We start from the raw sequence: 24,387 nt of genomic DNA, 5'->3' as shown, positions 1-24,387 counted from the left end.
CTGCTGGTATTAAGGGAAATTTCCTGCTCAAAGCAAATTATTATTTCTTAGAAATATTCTGGGAACAATTACAATTGAAAACTTACTGGTTCTTAAGTGTACAACCTCAAATTTTAACAGTAAAACTTTTAACACTGAAAACAGTAAAGAAACTCTACTACTATACAGGTAACTAACGCACATTTCTGTAACATGTCCCATCCATCTTTAGTGTTAATTGTCCTTTTAATAGAAAAAAAAGGACATCTAATGTGTGCAAAATAAATTTTCATGTAGAATTATATGGATGATTACTCATTTTGTTTAACACAAATACGAGCTTGAAATTCAGCTTCACTTTTGACGAAAGTATCCTTCTAACTAATGTGTGTGACAGATACAGAGCATCTGCTGCTTTTATCAGGGAAAAGTCACAAGAAAGTCAAACACAAGAGAAATCAAACAGAATACCACTGCTAATGTAAAAATTGCCCTTTATTTTGCAGTACTCCACAAAAATGCTAACAGAAATCATTCTTACAAGGCAGTTGGTTTACAGTGCCAAAATAATTAAGTAAAATCTGCTGCAAGAAATTAACAAGTCAAGTATTTTAGCCAGTCCTTTTTTCAGTTTCCCTAATAAAATTTCAGCTTTCTAATTTAGTTCATGTCCATTTACGTTAGCCCATACTAAGTTATGCTGACTGTTACTAACAATAAGAGCATAGAAAGCAAAATTTAATTCCAAGTCATTTTCTTTTCAAATCTGCCACTGAGATATTCCTCACAAAAAATAAAAAAAAAAACCTCTGAAAATGAGTTTTATTTCTGAAGTTAGTCGGCACAGGAAAAAAAATACAATAAATGGCTTAACCTATTTTAAGGAATGTTTAGCTACACATTATCAGAAATGATCAGAGCAGAACCATGCAGCTGTAACCCGAGTCATGTTTTACGAACAAGGGAATACAAACAAGACAAGCAGCTGGAGCAGCCCCATATTCACTGATGCACATCTTTCTCCCTAAAGCTATGAGGGCCATTTTGTCAAGCAGGATGAAGCAGAACAAAAGTGGCTCTGAAAGCGCCGTTACAGGCATCCAGATAACTACATATAGATGCACAGCTAAAATTACCAATTAGTTTACCAATTGGCTGCAACGGATTCGATTGGTTTGTAATTAATTCTAGTTACTGGCGCATACAGCAGGACGGTTGGCGCCATCCCTTTGTCCTACTGACACAGAATACTGGTGTGCAGGGCTCTGGGGTCTTGGACATCAATACAGCTCTCTAGCTCACCTACGGTACCGAGTGTAGCAGATATACCCTGTGGTGCTGAAGCAGTGGAAACTTGTACCACTTGAGAAGGTGCTGACAAAAAGGAACCTTTATGGAGTAGGCTACGGCTGCACTAAAGTCAAAACAATTTTAAATCCCATTATTTTTCAAGGTCATATCCATCCCATACGATTTTTAAAGAGCTAGCTCAAACTAAAAAAGACAGCAACACTGTTAGAAAACAACACTTAAAGGAAAATCCATGACATATAATTAAAACACTCACAATACAGTTCCTGTTTCTTTCTTCCCTCTGTTCAATTCTCTATCAATAGTCCTGCACACCAAAAAGCTCTTTTAGTGCTTTTCCTTCTTTTCTCCAGCTCTCAGATGTTACATTGGATACGATGTATGTATTTATCTTAAAGTTGTACTTCTAGTCTCTTCAACAGGGGGATCTCATTAACTACTTTATGTATTAGAGTTCCTTCTTGATTATAGAGTAGCAACATCAGAATAATCCTATATTCCTGAATCAGGACGATCTTGACTTGGGTCCTAGATGGGTCTATTATAATCCTTAAAAACAGAAGTTCACTTAGTCTGGAAATCACACAGCAGTTTTGAAACATCATCTTCTCCCTTTATTCTCCCATTGCCAAACAAGGGGAAAAACAGGGAAGCATGGACAATTTTACAATTCAAAACAGTAGAATGTGTGTCAGAGAAATTAACTCTGTATTTTAGCTTATTCTCAACATTAGAAATGTGTGTTTTATTTTACAAACTATGCATATTTTATATTGCTTCATTACCTATAATGATCATCCAAACATTTTGTATTACGTATTTACCAAAATGAACTCTACTTTCTTGCACTGGTGAACATTTTTAGCAAGCAACTTAAGTTCCTTCTTTTTTTCTTTAAATTTATGTTTTTAAGGTTAACCGAGGGTTTCAGTAATTTGACACAAAAATTGCTTCAAAAAATACCTTGCAGCCTTTTTTGTACAGTTGAATTACAAACACTTAAAGCTAGCTCTGGGGTAAGGTTAAACAAAGATGATTGCCAAAGCGGTTCTTACAACTTTGGGAAAGGATGAAAGCAAGCAGCTCCTCTAGCCAAAGGAGAGTCACTGTACTGGCTTCAGTACACGGCAGATAACAGTAAAAAGAAAAGGACTCTAAAACAGATGCAGAGAGGAGAAAACCAGAACAAATTTCCAGTAAATAAAGCTCTTCTGATTGGTACGTCTTCTTAAATGCTCTCACAGCAGCCCTGCAGAAGCCACTAAGCAGCAAACTCTGGAGAGTAAAGCTGCAGAGACACAGGTCCTCTTAGACACAAATGTGAAATGCACCGTACCTCGCCTCAGTTTGTCCCGCACTGATTCACCTGTAACATGGCAGTCATAATCTTCATTCTGCCAAGGACGTGCTCCTGAGAAGCACAATCATTACCAAAGTACATTTTCTCCATACGATTGAATGTAGCAGTCCAGGGGCACGTGCAGGGACTTAATCACACAATTTATTTTCACAAAAAATGTAAATATATCTGTGATGCAATGGATGGACATGCAGGACTGGGATTATCCAGACTGTCAACGAGGAGAGAAGCCAGCTTTTTGATAGCTGGCTTTTTAGAACAGATTAGCATTCTGAAAGATCCCATTTGTTTCCGTTTGTGAGACTGAATGCCCGATCATTACCCCATTTTCCTGTCCTTCACTGCTGACTTAGTGATTTTGAGTCATGTCCAGAAGATTACAATGAAAATGTAAATGCCCAAAAAGAGGCAAGAGGAACGCTCACAAAAGATCTGGACTAAGCACTGACTGCCACAATACAGCCACATGGTGTTTATTTAGAAAGAGCTACTCTTCCTAAATATCTCCAAATTCAGACAACAGAGAACATGTTATCTTTTCATAACTGAGTGATAAGTGGCAGCTTAACATACTTCTGACATAGTCCAACTGCAGAATTAGACCTTCTCAAACAATGTGAATATATATTCCATACAACTCTATTGATCTGAAAAACTGTCTTGTGTGAAACACAGAAAAGCGTCCCAATACATTCATCATTGGCTTTGGCTTCCATCAAAAACTCAATCACCTTGGGTTTACTGAATAAGAAGAAAATCAATTCAATCCTACAGAACAGAGTTCATTCCATGTTGAAATTTTTCTAACGGGAAACGTTCTAGAGGTTCAAAGAACAAAGATGTCGGTATAACAAGGTATTACGTTAATGCTCAAAATGGTTACAAAATTGATAGAAATACACTTAACAGAGAACTCTAGTGGGGAAATAGCAGTTAAAAGAACTTAGGTCCAAAAAACAAAAGATGATGAATAAGAATAAAAAAACACTTACTGATTCTGCAGTTTGGGTTGTTTTGGGGTGTTTTGTTAGTTTGTTATTTTTCATTCCCTCGGAAAGCCAAGATTTTTTTCACCCAGAGACCCAGACAAATCCAGGACACTGGAATAATGGACCTAAACAGAACACTTAAGAGGTCTGTGTTGAAAATAAAAGTTACTTCATAATCTTTCCTGGGATACCTTTCTTAAGGTTTGTGGCACTAAAAGGAAAGAAGTTAAATCCACACAGAACAAATGATCTCTTCTACAAAGCCTTAAGTATCAAACACTGATTTTGTATTTTTTCCTCCCTGGAACCAGGTACTGGTTTTCACATTTGAAAAACTGAAAGGTATGAAAGAAAAAAAAAAAAAATCAATCAAAATTTACCCTTCAAAAAAAGTAAAACAGACAGAGTTGAACTGGCTCTTATCAGTGAAAACAGGATCAAGATCCTGTTTGGATCAACTTGACCATTATACTGAATTACTGCAGATTTCCTTTTCACCAAATTTAGGAAAATCTTGGTTTTTCAACCTTCAGCTTCAATACGTTTAGAAACAGTTTGATTTTCCTGGCTGTCTTAAAAGCCAGTAATCAGCCTAGGTGACCATGCATCTCAGTCTGCACATATAGACTGAAATCATGAGAATTCACATACCAGGAACCAAACACAGCTCCCACAAGACGCTCTCAGCAAAAGACACTAACAAAGGAAGTTCCTCTCTACTTCTGGGAGGCCTTCAATCAACTCAAACTCTCTCACAGGAATCATCACCCTGATTGCAAGGCCTTAACTAAAGTTGTTTCAGCTGGTTCTTTTGCATAATCACATCATGCACCATGTCAAATCTTTTAAGGGAAAGGCTTTATCCATCACTTTAGAGTAACTTGTGCTGCCTATGCGAGTCAGAACACAAGAACTTCATTGCCGAATTTTTCCATTTTATAAGAGGGAATAACAATCTCAAGCAGAATGAAACTGTTTTCACTGAACTATACTCAAGATAGACTGATAAAACAATGTATCTGTAAGCACGTGAAACAAAGAAAGAAACTACCCTTGCCAAAACCTTACAGAAATATATCAGGAAGTAATGATAGATGGAAAGATGTTTGTGCAAGCATTAAATAATGCTAAACAGAAACTTAAAAGGAATATAGAACTAAATTTTCACATCATAACATTCAGCTTTTTTGAAAGGGCAAAAAAACCTCAGCTGAAGCAATTATTTCATCCTAGGAGAAAAAAAACCCCAACAATTAGATTTCAAGTAGTTTCAGATTCTTCCAGACTTACTGCAGCCTTAGCTGCTGGATCCAGCTACTCAAATACCAATAAGAGTTTTATGTAAGTATGTAGTGTGTTTTTTATATTTTTATACACACACACATACATATATATATGTAACCTCAGTTGCCAAGACACCTGAAGACCACACCAGAGGAAGATGCGTTTCTCTGTTGCATTAACCAACATTTCATTGGCCAAAACCAGCTACATAATCTGCCTTCTTCCATCCAGAAACAATTCTGGGCTTAATTCCTTTAAGCATTCAGAAAGAGATTTAAAGGCATTACTAATTCTTTTCTGCCTAAACTCACCACTCAGAAGTAGAAAGTACTAGGTTAAAAACATCCATAGAAACATTAGACACAGAAAGCTAGCTGATGTTGAACGTTATACCCAAATCTATTAGACTATATCTAAATGCCAGCTATCACTATTACACAAACTGATTTATGTACAGTAACATGATTCTTAAACTTGGGAATCCTTTATTTATTTTAGAAATAATTCAACCATGTTCATTGTATCTTTATAAACAAAGCATCAAACCCAGTATCTATATATGTGATTTGAGAGTTCTCAATTAGCAATCAATAGCCAAATACCAACTTCAGCAGTGCCCAAAGCTGAGAGAAAATAGACACAATCACCGATCCTCTTACATGCATTTTCACTGTTTGTATCCTTACCACAACCCTTTCGTCTGCAGTTTCAACCACAACCAGCCACTAGAGCCCTTTCTGATTTGGGAGCATCAAACACCATCTTCAGTGACAATGTAATCAATAAAACTATACCAACTTGTGAGACAAGAGAGCAAAAGGTACAAAATAAATGAAGCATTTTTATACCAATGGGAAGGTTTTAAACACCAGAAGCTGTCACATTTCATTTTTACACAGGTCTTCTTTTAATAAGACCTTTAAACAACTAAAACGTTTAAATAGAACAGCATATACCATTTGATCAAGACATAATTAGGTATCACTTAAGAAGTTGAAATATGGATTAAGGAAGTTCTTGATAATAAGGATTTGTCTTAATAAAATGGATTTTTCAAAATCCCACTGTAAAGTTAAAAAAGAAAAAGTTAACAGTTTAACTATTTTGTATCCTTATTTAATATTGCTCATATTGAGCATAGGAAGTTCCATGTGAAAATAAGGAAAAGCTTTTTCCCTGTGAGGGTGCCAGAGCATGGCCCAGGCTGCCCAGAGAGGCTGGGGAGTCTCCTTCTCTGCAGACACTCAAGAGTCTCGTTCCTGTGTGACCTGGTCTGGTGATCCTGCTCTGGCAGGGGTTGGACTGGATGAGCTTTAGAGGTCCCTTCCAACTCCTAACATTCTGCGATTCTGTGATTCCCACACATGTCCAGCAGTAAAACTATAAATGGTATTTCATGAAAGCAGCTAACAGGACATTCTGCCAAATGAGTTTGAAAAGTAAATAGAAAAATGTGGCAGAATGAAATTCTCGTTTATCAAAATCATCTCAGTTCTTCAGGTAATGCAGAAACACAATCGATTTTCAACTGAGCTGGTGTGTCTGTTGGTATCCTTTGTAATATTTTAAGCCCTAGATACTTTAATAATGTAGTATAAAGTTTGCAAAAACAGCATAAAAGTGAAGCTTGTACATTCTCATTTTTAGCATGAACTTTTACTAAAATTTTATTATAAACTGAATTTTAGTCTTAAAATTAAAATATTCAGAAGACCAGTACTGCTGTACATAAAAATGGAAAAAGCGTAAGAATTAGCTGAACAACTCCTGCTCAAAGAGGTGGGGGGAAAAACACCACCAAGAAAAAAAGTTTGTGTTTCTGCAAACTGTTTTCCCATTATCTCCTTACTAGTTCTTCCAGTGCTAAAAAAGATATAATGACACATATTTCTACTAACCCATATTAAAAAAACCAAAACAAACCCCAAAACAATCACACACACAATCCTCTTGCCTCAGTTGGCGTTTTCACTTGTCTTGTTTCTCTCTGAATTCCCTGGTGCCTAATAAAGATTGAGTGGCAGCTTTTTCTGCAATGTGAAACTTAACAGGATGCCTTCTTGCAAGCTTGTCACCTACTCTCATGAAATCTGGAACGACTAAACTAATTTAAATTGGCCCACTGATATGAAAAATTATGGCAGGGATGACAGAAAATCACAGATATACAAGGACAGACAAGACATAGGATATTACTGCATTAAACCTGGCTTCCTAAGTCCACAAGTCTAAGAAAAGGATTATACACATTTTCTTACCAATGAAGCGTAACAGATTTTGCCATGCCGTGTTCACATCACTGGTATTCTATCTATGATAGCAGATTTAAGGAGATACCTCACTACACCACACAAAATCACTCCGCATCCTCCCAGGCCCACACATTCAGCTAGTTGGAGCTGTCCCTGGAATAACAGAGAGAGATGGCTACACCCATCTCCTGCAACAGTGGGCACCCAAGCTGAGACTAAACACGGAATCTAAATTCTCTTCATTGCTTTACCGTTTTCAAGTAGCAAGAGAAGACAAGACCAGGGATCTTGCAAGATCTGACCGGACACAATCAGAACCGTCAATACAAAGTATAAAACTTGGTCCTTGGGAGTAACATAATTGCAACACATATAGGACTACCAAAGCCAAGGCAAGAAAACAAGTGTGTGCTTTAGATAAGCAAATTATGATTATTTACCTGAACTGAGTCACACTGTAATGAGACAAACTGCAATGATGAAACGAAAGACTGAGCTAAGCTATTTTTAGGGCAAGACACAGGCCTTCTACTAGGCCAAATGAATTCTTACAATATCACGAGTACTTCCTAATAAGTATCATTTGCCAATTAAACTCTGAGACTACATCAAGATTTTGATTTATGAACTCCTAAAAGGCTGAGGTACTACAGTAAGCACTTGCTATATATTCCAGAATATGAAAGCTGCATTTAGACAAGATATTTCAGTTGGTGGAAGACAGCAAACACTGGCTTTTCAGGACTGAAAAGAGGTGAGGAAGACTCGTAGTTTCCACAAGGATCTGTTGTTCATTATTATAAATTACACCCAAAATTACAACACACCTCCAATGCTAATAATGAGTTTGATCGCTCTCTAGTCGAAGCCTATGTATGTAGTACCAAAAATGCTATATGCCTATTTATTAAGAGTTATGGTAAAGCATTTACTTCAAAAAGACAGCAGTTAAGATATTCTCCTGTGAGTGACTGTCTAGAATACTTTGGACTATATCTGTCAAAAATAATGACCCCAAAATAAAAAACAACAATTGATAAAAGTGAAACCTTATTAGTAATAATAATTTCAAGACTCAAGAGCTCTCTATATAGCTCAATTATAGGTGTATATATATATATATATATATCTATCTCTATCTTAATGAACAGAAATTTTAGTAATTTATCAGAGTAATAATCATCATTTAATAATAACCTTTAAAAGAAAATCCTGTAAACAAAAGACCACAGCACAAACACACAGTCCAGCTACTCAGGTAAGGCACTTTGTGCTGAGAAGACCTTTAAAAAGGTGAAAGCAATGTGAACATAATGTAAGATTTACAACACATTCTTTACTAATTTTGGGGTTTTTTTCCAATCCTGTATTGCAAACAAGTAATCTGATACACACAGATACATACATCATTGTCAAGCGTTCACTAAACGAAGACTTTTCACTTAGACTATGTAATATCTCCATCTGAGAACAGATCAAGTAGCACGATTAAAATGCTGAATGATATCTAACCCCCCCAAATATGTGATAATGATACAAATACACTTCTGTTCTTTCAGTCACAGAAGTTTAAAATGGTAATCTAATTACATTGCAAGGCTGACTGATTTTCTTAAACCAAAAAATTCTCCGGAGAAGTTTCCTGAGCAGGAAGATAGTTCAGAAACAAAATGTTAAACTGTGTTAAGACCAAGCAGCAATTTGGAAGCCTCTAGCTACTGTTCAATTTTCAAACCTGCTTTCAATGAAATGTGTTTATATGCTAATCTCCAAGTCAATTTGGCCATGTCTGATTACAGCAGAGAACTAGATGCACATGATAAGAAAAAAGTTTACTTAAATTGATATATGTAATTTTTGACAGTGATTACATAATAATTTCCAGAACGCACTGAGTTTTCAGCCACATTTAATATGAAAACAGAAGTCATATCTTTAACATTTCTTTTAGAATGTACTCTTCTGGCTTCTCTTAATGCTTGCAATAAATTCAATTCCTAGAGAACAAGTGGTTTTTATTAAATGGCAATGGTCAGTCTATGGATCTACTAGCAAAGCATCATAGCTTGTGCACCTGTTTTACATTTTATTACAAACACAGGTCATTTGAAATTAGGAAGCATGCCTTACAGGGACATCCCAACCAGACATTGTTTAGGCTTGACCACCAATCACTTCAAAACCACAGAGAGAATTAGAAGAGTGATAGTAACTGTCACTGCAAAAAGGGAGCAATGTATAATTAAGCTACTTAAGAAGAAAACGAACGTGAAAAAGGCTGAATCACAACAGTGCCACCTACAGTAAAGAACATTATGGAGAAAAAAAAATAGATCACTGTTCAGGCAGAAAATTAACCAAGTCAGAACTCAATAAACACAAACCGATTACATTCAAAAAACCTGAAATCTAATAACATTACGTACATCACTACAAGTTTTATACAATTGAAAAATTAGTCACTGTAGATGAAAGCACCTTATTAAATCTGAATAAATATACCACTGGTTTTCCTATTTAAAAGCCTTCCCTAAACACAAAAATTAACATGTTTCTGAGGCTCTAATTCGTCATTTGCTTTTTTTTTTTCTAAAGAACAAGGTAAGAGCCGTGTGGCAACAGGCAGAGAACAGCTGAAGACTTACCTTGCATTCTACTACACTCTGATCCGATTCACACGTAACATAGATTTCATCAACTGCCCGTCTAAGATTGTCAAACAGAAATGCCCAGTATCGAGCTCGAAGATCAACTTTTCGAGGCTGTCTTGTTTTTGTTGGGCTTTTGTCAAAGTTTTTATCTCCAGCTGTTCCTGCTGTTAATTTACAGTCTATAGTAGTGCTCTGCAAAAGATACAATGGAAAAGGAAAACAACAAATGGAAGTACAGAAAGGGTGTTGTATGTGCAACACACATTTTCAACATATTCAAAACTTTTCACTGAAGACTACATCAGCCTATTGACTTGAGTTTTAATAAAATTCACTTTCTTATCTTAAATATATGCAGCAGCTATATAGAACTGGATTCTGTTTCTTTGACATTTATAACCCAACATTCACACTGCACGACAGTACAAGATATTCTGCCTCCTGGCACATTGTAAAGTTACATTTTCTAATTATATATCCTGTATTAATTATTCTGACAAGTATGTGCATCCAGAGAAGAAAATAACATTTTACAGATTATTACAGCAGCAATATTGCATCACAGTTAAATTCTATTACCATGATATTACATATAACTTTACTGTTTTTAAACTTTCATTCTAATTTATGAGCATTAATGTCAGTGAAATGCTGATGTGGCTAGCCCTGTGATCAATGTGTTACGGCTACACTGCAGAGGAGATGCCAGCAAGCACTGAACTAGTTACAAAACGCAGCTTTCACACTTTAGAAGAGTACTTGTACTAAGATTTCCACTCACCATATTGTTAACATTTCAAGCTCAGTTCAACCCAATGCAAGTACTGTGCCAATGAATCAGGTTGCTCCTACGTACACCAAGCCTGAAAGCGTCCTCATGGTGTTTTAAGTTGTAATTTAACAGCTTTAGCTACAACAAATCTGTTGTTTGACTTTTAGTGTTAATGTGCAGGCTAAATGATCTAGTCCTACTCTGCTGCACATATGCAGAGAACTGCCAATATGCTGACTGTGATGGGAGCAGAGGGGGAATGCTAGCACAGACAGGAACCACTACATACCTACTTGGAAGTACTGCTATGCCACCTCAGCGTTATTTAGCTACTGAACTTGTGCATTCAGCTCACTCACTCATATGGGGATGTGTCTCCTTGACAGAGATACACTGTCATCTACACAGGATATTCCAAAGGATGCTGAAGCGTGCCTATTTGACTGAAAACACCAAATCAGCACTTGGCTCCATGACACTGTTCTTATTAAACTTAAAATTCTCCCCCACAACAAAGAACAAGCAGAAAAAAATCCTGCTACAGGGCCAGACTTCTGTAAGATTCTGGATTCCACAGCAGCTACATGGATAAGCACCTCCAGTCAACCCAAAGTAATGCCCCACTGTGTGCCATCTTGTGATCAAGGCACTAGCTACATGCTACAGTAGTATGCTTTTTTGGCAAGTTTTTTTAAATTAACGCATTCATTTTAATAGTGCCTTTAATGCAGTTCCCATGCATTGGTCCACTGTGGCACAGGTCTCCAGAAAAATCAATTCTTACTGGAGTATGTTTGGAGAACTACTACAAAATTCCATTCTAAAAACTCTACTTTTGGTGATTGAACAAAAACAATCAAAACCAACATTCACAAACCAGTACAGAGAGTTTACAATTAGAGTATCGAATCACTAACTAGAAATACTGTAAATAGCAGAACAATTGACTGGGCTTCAAGCCCTTTTGTGCCCTGGGCTGGGCATGTTGGGCTGGGAAACATTTTGCACCAAAAGATAAGTTTAATGGCAGGTAAGTTTATACTTGGAGACAGAGAATTGTTACAGAAAAGTCATTTTAGACCACAGGCAACATAACATAATCAGAAACTGTAGCATAGTTGAAAGTACTTTTAAGGAAGAGCTATAAAAATATTTTTATGGTGAAGAGACCCAAAGATGGTACAAAGTCTAGAGAAAATTTTCCTCATTCTCCTTAAGAGGATCTTTGTTTCATGTGAATTCCTCTTGAATTCCAACAAATTGTGCCTAAGCCGCAAAAAGTTCCCTGCATGTTTAGGAGAGATGTAAATGAACTTGTACGTCTCATGCTGAAATTACAGAATGGCAAAGTAGCCAATAACCAAATTATTTTTTTGAATCACTGTATTTAAGAGTGTAAGTGCCTTTCTTCTCCAGATTTCAGAGGCCTTATTTGATAAATTCACATCATAAACACAGCTTCCTGTTAGAATGGAAATGAAATCTGACACAAATTCGAGTGAATTAGTGAATTCGAGTTGTGTTTCTTCAGTAGCCTCTTTCTCTGGGTTCCAGTCTGCTTACTACCCCCAGCACTCTGACTACATGGAGCACACAGCATTAAACAGAGCAATTCTGCTTTGTAATTAGGGAAGTAGACACAGTGCTGTAAAAATGGTTATGCTCTCATCTACGTTTTCGTTCACATTCTAATTCTTCTGTAAGAAGGGGAAGAATGGGAACCAAGATGCACAGACACTTCGTAGTCCAATTCAAACCTTAACTGCACCCACCAGGAATGCACTATGTTTCTATAGTATAGTGTTAGTATAGCAATCCTACACAGAGCCTAACAATCAAGTAAATAACAATCAAGTATTCTCCTGAAAAATCACTACTTGCGTAATTCCAAGTGACTAAACCACACAGAACCCAAACTACACAGCATGTCACTCTTACTCAAAAGGTTGAGCTTAAATCCTTATTCCACCTTCACAGAACACGACAACCAAGATACACAGTGTTTGTAACATACTAGTACATGAAGAGAGAGTACAACCTTAACAGCTGCTAAACTAAATTGGGAAAATAACACGCCCATGTTTTAAAGTTACAAATACATCTCTACGAGAGCAGAACATTTTTTCCTTTTTTCTTTTAACCAAGAATAACATCTTCCATACGCCATATTATCAAAATCTGACAGACTGTCTCAAAATACTAAATAGCTAAAGCCATACTAATCCATTAATCAAAGTAACCATCAAAAATACTTAACATGCAGAAAGATTGGGCTATTACTTTATTAATGTAATAAAGATTGCCACTCACATAGAAAAAACTGTTAAAAATACGAGCAGGTTTTTTTGACAATTCTCATTCAGACTTGCTTTCCAGTCATAACTCTCAGAACATTTACTCACCTGGACTCGGGGTGGGGTGGGAAGTATTAGCCATTAACATGAGGTCAGGAAATAAAGCATCTCCTTAAACTAAAAACTGGACAGAAAGGTAGCCTTTGTATAAGTGGAATGCTTAGAGGAAGAATAACCTGTATCATTTTATTGTTGAACAGTATCTTCCCTTAAAATAACTTTGATATCAAAATGTCATAGATCCGAAAGTTAAGAAATGCCAAAAGTAAAGGCTGAGGAAGATAACCTACATTCTGGCATTTTTTAACCTCTGAATGCTTTACTTTGAAACCTGTATACTTTAAAAATGCAATATGTGAATAGTTTTATGTATGTATCAGTCACCCAATAATGTATCAATATCACAAAACATTTTTATGTTGAAAATTTTATGTCATAACCAAAATAAAAAATGAGTAGATACCTGTTTCGCAGTCTTGTGTGTTCCTTGAGTTGCCCTCTTTGTTTTTCCACCAGCTTGCCATTTTGATTTTCCTGTGGGAGAAGCAACAGTTTTAATCAACAACAACTTTAAGTAGAAAGCACATTCTACAGTGCACATATCCCATCTTGCAATGTACTGACACAGGCACAATTTAAGAGTGAAGAGGTTTGTAAAACCGTATATTCCAAATAGATCCTCCACAGTTCAGGCTGTGGATAATGCCATAGAACACACAGAATGGAAAAAAAATAATTACAAAGAAAGGCAAGAATTACAGACTGCATTTCACAGAATCACACAGAATTACTGAGACTGGAAAAGACCTCTGAGATCATCAAGTGCAGCCTATGACCTAACACTACCACATTGGCTAGACCATGGCACTAAGTGCCACATTCAGCCTTTCCTTAAACACGTCCAGGGACGGTGACTCCACCACCTCCCTGGGCAGCCCATTCCAATGCCTGATCACCCTTTCCTTCAGGTTATGCCCTCTCATCTTGTCACTAGTTGCCTGGGAGAAGAGCCCAACCCCCACCTGATTACAGCCTCCCTTCAGGAGTGATAAGGTCCCCCCCGAGTCTCCTCTTCTCCAGGCTAAACACCCCCAGCTCCCTTAGCCTCTCATTATAAGGCTTTCCCTCTGGTCCCTTCACCAGTCTTGCTGCTCTCCTGTGGACCTGCTTCAGCACCTGAATATCCTTCTTGAAGTGAGGGGCCCAGAACTGTATACAGAACTCCAGGTGAGGCCAAACACAAGGATACAAAGATAACCTACCTTTCAGTGCTCAGTGCCTCTGAAAATCATATCATTACAACCTACATGCCATATGATACCACTTTACTATATAGATTTAAAAAAAGCCTGCTCTTGAATGACTGTTCACTCAGATTATTACAGAATTAAAACAAGGAATAGCTTTCTTCAGAAAAAGATACCCAGTAATTTAGTCTTTCTCAAACAACCTACCAGCAGATTTATGTATTTTCCACAAAAAAAGATGGGGATAAACAGAACTTGGGACTGGATTCAGGTAGCCAAAGGAAGAGAGAGAAACAGTCATAGAGCATGAGTCAGTCCCCTTAAGATCTGAAATGCTTTCTCAAATGTACCTGTCCCCCCCTCTACTGCTTATATGAAGTGACTTTAGCAACCATGCTTCCAAAATCAGTTTAAACAACCACAGTCAGAAAGGATGATTTCAGGTCTCAGTGCTGTGGTGGTGGCCATTTCTTAACAGATTGTTATCTTTGCATAGATAAATTTGTATTAGCCTCGACCTACCTGACATGTTTGCATGTAATCTTTGAGATTTGCTCAGGGGTAACTTTTATTCCTCCCAACTTAGCATCCAACTTGCACAACATGAAAATCACAGGATCCAATTACCAGAAACGTAAGCAAGTAAGACAAAATACTATGGCAGGAGAATTTTCTTACACAGATTACATCTAAGTAAAAGTTTCAAGATTTTTTAGCTGAACGAAGCCAAGCAATTAAATGCATTAGTTGAATATAGTTCCTTCCTAGACCACAGAGATCATTCTTGAATTTCAGAATTATCCAGTTGTGTTTTTAACAGTTCTTAGACCAAATTCCCTAACATAGCCCAGATGTTTTACATTGCTCTGGTTATGTAAAGCAGCAGTAAAACTGTCTTAATCAAGCAGTTGTGCAGCTGGTTTACATCACTAGCTATTCCAGGGAACAAGGCCTTTAATTTTAAAACAAATTAAAAATTCTTTGCTTGATAATTCATTTTTTAAATGCTACATTAGCCAAAACAACAGGTACAAATTAATCTAATGAACTCAATTCAGCAGCATTCAGGAAAAGAATTCATTCAGCTACCTTATGTATAAAAACTTCCTATTCACTAAAAAGCTTAAATTGTGGATCAGTTCCATGTCAGAATTACAATAACTAAAATATTTCAATCACGAGAGTCTCTCTTCTGAGATGATTTACATTTTGCAAAGACAAGATTTTGAATGCAATGACATATAGAACTTGCACACTGAAAAGGCTTACAAACAAGAATGGGTATGTTAAAATTAAAAAGGGCAGACAAACACGATAAAATGTTTTTGTCTCTTTCGATTCTACCAAAAAACCAAAACCAAAAAACCAAAACCAAAAAACCAAAACCAAAAAACCTAACCAAACCAAAAAAAAACCAACAACAACAAAAACCAAACCAAAACACAACAGAATACTAATCCATCATTTTAGGCATGTCTATGTAAGGCAGATGCTTGGAGAAAACAAAACTTGCATAAATACCAGGTTTTGCAAACTTAAAAGCAAATAATGTGTGGCAGGGACTAATTTTTTCTTAAGGTATATGGGCCAAAAAGCATTGCCTTTCAGCAGCAGACACATTTCCAAGCTTTATTAGTCTTTCTCTTCTCATAAGTGCCTCTGGTTATTAGAAGATGTCTCCCTTTATGCTTTTGTCCTTTTATATTCACAAGAGCACTGCTCAATGGTTATGCGTCTGTCCAGTGACTACTGATATGCAACTATACAGTATCACCATTGCTATGAGAACCATAGGAACTCAATGACATATGAAGAACATTACTTAGTAAGAATTTTCCAAATTTTAAGGAAAAAACAATAGAGACCAAAGATTATAATCTCATTTGCTATTAAGTTGCCAATGTGAAATATATGAAGTAGCAAAATTCCACAGCATTCAGGCAGCTACAGTTGTACTTTACACTTGAAGTCCATCTCCTCTCTGTCTAGTAATTAAGTATGAAGTGCAGAGAGTTTAGTTTTCTGTGACAGGAAGTCTTCACAAATTATAAGGTGCCAGTATCTTAAAAAAAAAAAGCCACAGATTTTGAAAATAGTTTTATTAATATTTTAAACTAACAATTTCAAGAATCATCCCTCTCATCTCTCTCTTTTGGATAGTTTTACTGAAATTAGAAATGTGGGAATAGCCATTAAATTTAGTAATTAAGAGCAGCCCTTGTTTCTGTTCTCACTATGGTAGAGATCAACTGCGTATGTTGTTTCAGTGCCTTGGACACTGTTCATCATCAGACCTTCAGCAGAAACTATAACAGCTTTCAATTATATTTCTTTTCATGTCCGTGAATGAATCTGTGCATAAAATTGGGTAAGCATTCTGTTTTCCTCCAGTACTTATACACAGTGTGATAAATCTGTCACCTCTCTTCCATGTTATCTATGAAACCTGCAAGTTAGTCTACATTATAGTGCCACTGCTACATATAACCAGTCTGTACTACAGAACCTATTTTACTGGCCCAGCTGATACCATTTTTCTAAGAGTACAGTGCTAGGGATCTGGAGAAACAATTGCCTTCAAGCATGGATATAACCAAAATTTTCCACGTTTTTCCATCTCCAGATTGAATTACAGCAATACATTTAGCACAAAATTACCTTTACAAATCACTGTCACTGTCTCATCCAGAATATAATGGCCCTGTATTCACCCACCAGTCCTAGACTGAATTCCCATTCATTTCAGTGAAATTCAAGGTTTGAAACTTAAGAGCCTTAAAGAATATCCTTTCCTTCAGGTTATATTCTGCCAGTTACAATCAGGTCCGATGCTGCTAGGGCTTACACACAATGTTTTCAGTCACGACTCTTACAACTTCCTTACTTGGCCAAAGAAAGGCAAGTTCATCACATACTTGGATTATACTGCAGGCTCTCCAAAGTGTGCCAGGTGTCCTTCAACCAATAAAATATGTTTCCTTCCCCTGAACTCCTTAACCTACAAATGAATTCTATACGGCGAGAGCCTAAGTGATTTTAAACTAATAGGAAATAAGAAGGGAATGGTCACAAATACAAGATTTTCCAATATTTTGACACACCTCTTAAAGTTCCAAAGGTACCTTACCATCTATTAACATTTCAATGTCAAGCCTCTGGGATGTTTTAACTGTTACAAATACAATAGCTTAGATTTTGCAATAAACTTCATGCATAGTGCTTATCTGCATGCAACGTCTCAAATTTCATGCTATTCATATAAAATAATTACAAAGTAAAAACTTCTGAGATCCTCTATTAGAATGATCACAGCTTTCCAAGGGGGACAAGATCTAAGTGACTGCAATAGACGACTCGCAGCCACGGGTTAGGAACACAAATTTAATTCTGGAGACAGAATATCTGACTAGTGAATTTTTCAGAGTTATAAGGCTCTCCTCCTAGTACACAAAGTCAACTGTACTTTTAATTAGTCTGTCCAACAGAATCTGCTGCATATTAATGAATTCTGTGACGGAGTACTTGAATTTCAACAGTTGAAACGCATTAACAGTAACTCTCTCTTCTAGACTATTGCCACCACGTTTTGCATTTTCTCATGTCATTGATCTGTGTTCATAATTATAATTTCAGATCTGACATAACAAGGGTTCATGCTGCTCCAAAACATCTAACAAAAGTGTCATCTGCCATTCCAGAAATCTCGTTCCTTTTTAAGGCAGTATTTCTCATTGATGGGAACTATATATTTCCATTAAGGAATTAGAAGGTTTTGATTGCAATGCTTTTCATTATTGTTCTCTTACCTATGTCCTCTATACGAAATAAAGTCTTTCAGAGGGAAGGTTAAATAGTAAGAAGGATACAGGCACACAATTTTTAAAGGAAATAGAGAAAGAAAGAATACAAACTGAAAAAACAAATCCAGCATTTTAATTTATGAACCCTCTTGTAACAGTACCACTAGTAACAGCAAATGCCCATGCCCTCACTGTTTCTGCAGAAAAAAAATCATCATCATGAATTACAGTATAGAATATAAAATGTTAAATCCCACACTGTTACTGCCAAAGCAATACCCCTGAACATTACGAGCAGAAGAAACCACCCAAAGACAAAATTCTGCTTTGTACAGAAGTGTTGCAGCATTGACTCGGGCAATCTGAACCTTTGGCCTGATTTACACAACCCCTGAGTAAGTTAGAATTGTCCTAATTCATAGTGTTGTGGTATCATTCCTCAGGGGTAAAATACATACTGAAAGATCAGTATAAAATGAAACAGAGCTTACTGACACCAACATATACACCCTCTATGCCAAGACAAGAGTCAAGAGGTAAAGGATCTGGCTCTGCCAGACTTTCATTAGCAAGTTCATGTCCACAGGGAAATTTTCCATCAGGCAATTATCAGATTCCTTGTATTGTGCAAAAAGGTCAGCCTGTGATTTAAAAAGAAGCATCAGTGACAAAAAGTTTAAAAATTACAATGGTGCTAAAAAAGCCAAAAGAAGTGAATTTTAGTACATGAATTTTAATTATCATAAAAAACAACTATTTAATGAAGGCTAAAATATTAATTTTTACATCCATGCTTCATGTTTTGGCAGAAAACGTTAAAATTTGGAGCAAACATTCATCTAGTACAATCAATCACTTATTTTAAAGGAAAACGTTTTACTTGGAAGTTTCTAAAAGAGTATTACAAGCCACGTAGTAGTATCGTGTAACTCAGACAAAACTGTTCACAGAAATATCTTTTCTACTAGCAGAATCACAGAACAGCTGAGTTGGAAGGAACCTCTAGAGATCATCTAGTCTGACTTCCCAGCTGAAAGCAGGGTCAGCTAGAGCAGGATGCCCAGGACTACATCCAGTGTAGGTTTTGAGCATGTCCAAAGAAAATATTGTCACTGCTTCTCTAGACAACTTGTTCAAGTGTTCAACCACCCTCAGAGAAAAAAAATAAATAAAAATTTACTTTTAGGTACTCCTGCCTAAGTCTCAAAAGTAGCAGAACCTTCACAAAAATACTTGAGATTAAGTCCTCAGAAACAGCATTCTCACATCTGGAACAGCTTGAGCAGTATAAAAGTTGAAGTCAATTCCAGGCTCCTTAAGTCATCATGCCACAAGAGAATACTACAACAGTAACAAAACTGTTCTGAGGACTCACATTATGGAAAACTGTCCTCACATATCCCCTTCCTTAAAGATTCTTCACAGATGTTTACCACAGACTAAAGTGATACTAAAAGAAACTTCCAAACTTATTTGTTTTAGAGCATAGAAGACAATTTGGAGAGTTGGACTGTTCTAAGCCACCCCCATAATGCTGAATTACCATGTTAAAGATCAGTTTTGAACAGCCATTTCAAAATCAAATATTTTAAGAAAATGTTACTGTTTTACACAAGTATCTTGATAATTTCAGCAGAACTATCTTAGATGTTGCTTAAAGATCAAATTAAAACATTTTTTCATCTGCTACTGTGAAGGTTTTATAAAGTGATCTGTGAACTGCAGGGTGCATTTCGTGAAAAAGCTTTAAAATTATACTAAAATGTACACTAAAATATTTGGAGAAGTCCTATGTTTCCATACGAGCAACTCCAATGGACAAGGGAATGCAAGCAGAAAAGTCTGAGGGAAGACTGTTGAATACAAACCATCATCTTCTTTGTTTTCCAGTGGAACACTCCATGCAATCAGGTTCCTTGCTGTACGTCCTTCTTCTGCAACTATTTTCCTCACTTTGTCGTGACTATTTGAACGTTGGAAAGAAGCCTGAAAACAAAAAATATAGGGCCGGAAAACATGTATGTATATAAATTTTTATTTTGATACGTTGATTTAATCCAATATGCGGTTAAACCATCCAAAGCGGGTGCACGAGAACTGAATTTTCACTAAATACCTGAAACGGGTTTACACACACATTTTCACAGCCAACAATTTTTCTGTATGATAAGCAGATTGAAGACAAGAACCTAGAAAGTATTTCCTGGCAATCAAAGTTTGCTATTACTGGAATGCTGCAGCTGTTCAAAGACAAAATGAGAAACACTGAGGATGAACTTCATTTACCTAATAAACATATTTCTTTGCACTTGCAAAATACACCATTGCAAGACCTTTGAAACCAAATATATTGAGAAATATTTGCATCAACTGACAGACGTCAAATAGATAAAATCTTGCCTCTTCTATCAAGCTACTCCTCAGAAAATAATTTGAAACAAAGCCAAACTATATACTGCAATGCTAAATTTATGTTAAATTTATGTACCGTGATAGCACAAAACTGCTGACCAAGTTATCTTTAAACACTGACAAACTTAATCACAAAGAAGTTACATAAATCTAAACACTATTTTAGGCATGAACACTGATTTTCTACAGCACTAATAAGGTGATGCCTTTTTGCTCTTTTTGTTCTTACCATCATACCACTCAAGCCTGCAACCACTTGCTTTTATAGTATATCATTAGAAAGATAATACAGTAAAAATTAATATAGCAGCTGAGAGGATATAATTTATTAAGGTGGTAGGAAAGGCACCACAAATGAGAAACTACTTTTACTTAAATGCTTACTTAGTAATATTTAACTTAGGTTTCTGACGTCCAGATTTCCTCAACTACTTGTTTCAAAGCCACAGTGTGCCATCTAGTGCTCCACAGACCTACCTGGAGATGTCACCATGTAATACAATGAAAACAAACAACAACAAGATAGCACTGCTATATAAGTTAACTTTTGGAGAACCTAAAGGAATAAAAAAAGGTAATTAAATATTCTGGCCCAAAGATACCCAAGTAAAGCATATGAAAAAACAGGATCTCCACTGAACTGGTTCTAGTCTATCCTTATTCTGTACAATTAACTGACTATTCCAACTAGGAATTTTTAGTAAGAGTTACTGTTTCTGCTGAATCAAGTTTGGTTTGGATTTTTATTCCCTCGTTGCTTAACAACACACTTTCCATCATCAATGTATCACCTAAATATCAACAAATCTCATATAACTGTTTTAAAGTAACTTTAAACTACTGTATAAACTCCCAACTGATGGTAGCTTACTTCAGAACAGAGTAAAATAATTTTAACTTAATCATTTCTGAAAAGCATCTGTCTTAAAACAAAAGAAGAATGTTCAGACTGCATTTTGCATTTATTTATTCTCAAATCTTCAAGAAAAAAAGACCAAAACACTCAGCTGGAAGCAAATCTAATTTGTGACATCCCCAACTGCCAAAAATTAAATAAGTACACAAATAAATCTTCCCCCATTTATCGCATCTTTTCTTTTAAATTCTCCACCAGCAAACAGTGTTCACTTGGCACACTCTAAAAAATATTTAACTGTGGCTTTCCTAGAGCATAAGCCCACTCATTCTTGTCCTACACAGAGTACTTAGAAGTCATCTGATTTTTTTTCTTTCCTATTATTTTTATAGCGTTATGTTCCATTTCATCCTTCATTGGTCTTACTGTCTTCCAGGCTTACCACCCCTATTCCTTTAATCCCTTTTCTCTTACTTTGCAGACCTCAAGTTTTCTGAATCAGAGCATTTATGGTTTTCTCTTCCAGAAATCAGAATCAGTCTCGAACTGATTCACATCTGTCTTTGAAATACAATGTCCAAAAGGAGATACAAATATTTCAACAAAGCCTTTCTAAATACTAAACACTGTGGACAGATTATTTACGTCTGCAGATGATACTCCCATTTAATCATCTCAAAATGATGCATACGTTTGTTTCTTTTTTTACAGTATGACATTACCTTTTGATCACTTATGATATAATCACAACACACATGTCATGTCACACACAAATTAGCACAGCTTACACAGCCACAGAGTACCAAAGCCTGGAAGGGACCTCTGCAGGTCTAGTGCAAACCCCAAGTCCCCATGCCCTGGTCAAAGCAGACCCAACTCTTCCTAATATATAAGCAGAATTTCTCTTGTTGCACATACGACCTTCTATAATCCCTCTGCACAAATGCTGCCCAGACAGCTGCTTTCCATCCTTACTTCCAGAGATCATTACTCTCATATAAGTGTAAAACTTTGCATGAGTCCACACCAAACTGACCTTTTAATTTATTTTTTCCATTTTTTTTACAAACCAGAAAGGCTTGTAAGCAGAAGTATCTCAATATGACATTTCCAAATACTCTGTATCATGAAACTGCAGCCTGACTAAAAATTCTAGTCTTCTTAAGTTAGACATCAGTCAAAAGCAAGCAACAAACCTTAAAGAAGATCTTAACAGGATAGTTAGCAAAAATGAAGTGCACAGCCCCAAAGAAGTGTTAACTATTGTGCCAAAGGCCCTATCGACACTGTCTTTTCATTTGACTAGCCAAGAGCAAGCTTTAATACCCTCATTCGCAGGAGTGAAGTGACACTGATAGGTAGATTTCTGACTGCCTCCTCAACCTGAATCCCTCCTATTTGCTAGTTACCTTCTTCAAAGTGCTCTGGATACAATCCTCTGTTAAGCAAAAGGAGTGATTACAAATTTGTTGAGCCTTAAACAGTAGGTTTAGTCTATACTGCCTCTTCGCATAGCTATAAACATTAAAACCTTTTATGAGGATTCTTGTTTTAATGTTGATATACATAAATACATTGCTGTAAACAAACCCCCTAGTTTCATACACTGAATTCTCGAAGAAAACTACTTCAGCTCTAACCTCAGCTCCTACAAGGGACACCATTCTATTAGTAACTAAACTTTTGTCTTACACTAGAGCATCGGTGGGATGAAAGCAGTTTAAAGTGGGAAATAGCTGCAACAGGTGTCTTAAAGTTAAAAAAGTACTAATATAACTAGAAATAATACAAAAACTGAATAACCAAATTTCTTCTACAGTAAAATTGATTTTTGAAAGTTTCTCATCATTGTGTTAATAAATAAAACTGATTCAGTTCCTAGAATCAATACTTTCAGAGAAGGTACAAATAAACCAATTTATCAACATGAAAATCGAGTTTTTCTAGCAGTAGGAAAAATCCTACCACACAGTTACAGTAGTTGAACATCTTACCATCATGTTATAGCCTTCCTCCACATCAACAGGCTCATTTATTACATTTTTGGATGACCCCATTGAGTTTTCATACCTGTATCAAAATAAATGAAATTAATCGTTTTCATTTAAACCACTTCTAAAATTAATTTTAGCTTCTCAGCAGCAGTTAAGTCACAGACATCAGATGAATTCAGTAAAGTTTTCAGAAAATAATTTTATTTGTATTGCGCTTTATTAAAAGTACCCAAAGGGTCAAAGGGAAAACGAAAAGATAACCCTACAGAAAATTGTAAGATAGTAAACAGTACAAAGAATATTAAAACTTCAGAACAAATCATTGCATGGACCACTCTAGACTAGAAAAAGGCAAACAGAATAAACCTTCCTGTGATAGAAGACCGGGCAAGTTGGTAGTTAGTTCAGAAAGAAAAATTAATCAGAGACAACAAATATTGTAAATATCCAAAATCTATGTCATCAAATAGGCAGTTGTTAAGATTTGCCCTTGTTTGCATGCGTTAAGACAACCTACTGAGCTTATGAAAAATGAAACATTCTGGCGCTGGTTGAAGGGAGCTGAGCTTTTGAAAACAAAGTATGATTGTATTTGAGCATCACTTCAGATCTCACCACAGACTCTGCATGAGGAGACTTCAGACACTGAGGTATCTTAGAAAAGTGTGCCTTTGCCCACCAAATTAGCTTGATTATAATCAATGTGTAATAAGAACTCATTAAATTGACATATATATTTTAGGAAAGAAAAATGAGGGCCCAAGTATTTTCCCAGTACTGCAGGGCATTTGGAAAGACTTTAGAAACAAGAATCAATTTCAAAAAATGCGTAGAGAAGGCAAACCCTACCCCCGAGTACACTGCAAGACCCACCACACTGTCACATTTTGCAATCAGGATTTTCTCACTGACATTGAGGGAAGACCATCAATTTAGACTATGAACATCATAGTTCTTAAAATCCACTCATACACGTTATGGCAGTTTTTAAGAGCTGACAGGGAGTTTTCTCAGCAGATGTGCCTCTCCCTTCCACAGGAACGCCTCAGTCCGAGTCTCGCGCCTCCAAGTCTCCTCACAGACTGGGAGACTCGCTGCGGGGGGACAGGCCCCTTCCACTGCCAGG

At 36.4% G+C, this 24,387-nt stretch overlaps 1 protein-coding gene across 1 annotated transcript in view; it reads right to left on the bottom strand.

Moving 5' to 3' along the window:
- The window catches only part of SCAPER (S-phase cyclin A-associated protein in the ER), a gene marked incomplete at its 3' end in the record, with an annotated part of 113,450 nt that extends 90,126 nt beyond the window's left edge, over positions 1-23,324 (bottom strand). Inside the window, exons 1-4 of the mRNA XM_010193279.1 lie at positions 23,262-23,324; positions 19,868-19,985; positions 13,416-13,486; positions 9,821-10,018 (exon numbers count right to left, since the gene is read on the bottom strand). Coding sequence (XP_010191581.1) covers positions 9,821-10,018; positions 13,416-13,486; positions 19,868-19,985; positions 23,262-23,324 — 450 coding nt within the window. The remainder of the gene's footprint in view (positions 1-9,820; positions 10,019-13,415; positions 13,487-19,867; positions 19,986-23,261) is intronic.
- Between the last annotated feature and the right edge of the window lie 1,063 nt (positions 23,325-24,387).

Source organism: Mesitornis unicolor, unplaced genomic scaffold, assembly GCF_000695765.1.
Source record: "Mesitornis unicolor isolate BGI_N332 unplaced genomic scaffold, ASM69576v1 scaffold2371, whole genome shotgun sequence".
NCBI classification, from domain to species: Eukaryota; Metazoa; Chordata; class Aves; order Mesitornithiformes; family Mesitornithidae; genus Mesitornis; species Mesitornis unicolor.
The sequence above is the reverse complement of the archived record's forward strand: the minus strand, read 5'-3'. Positions and strand labels throughout refer to the sequence as shown.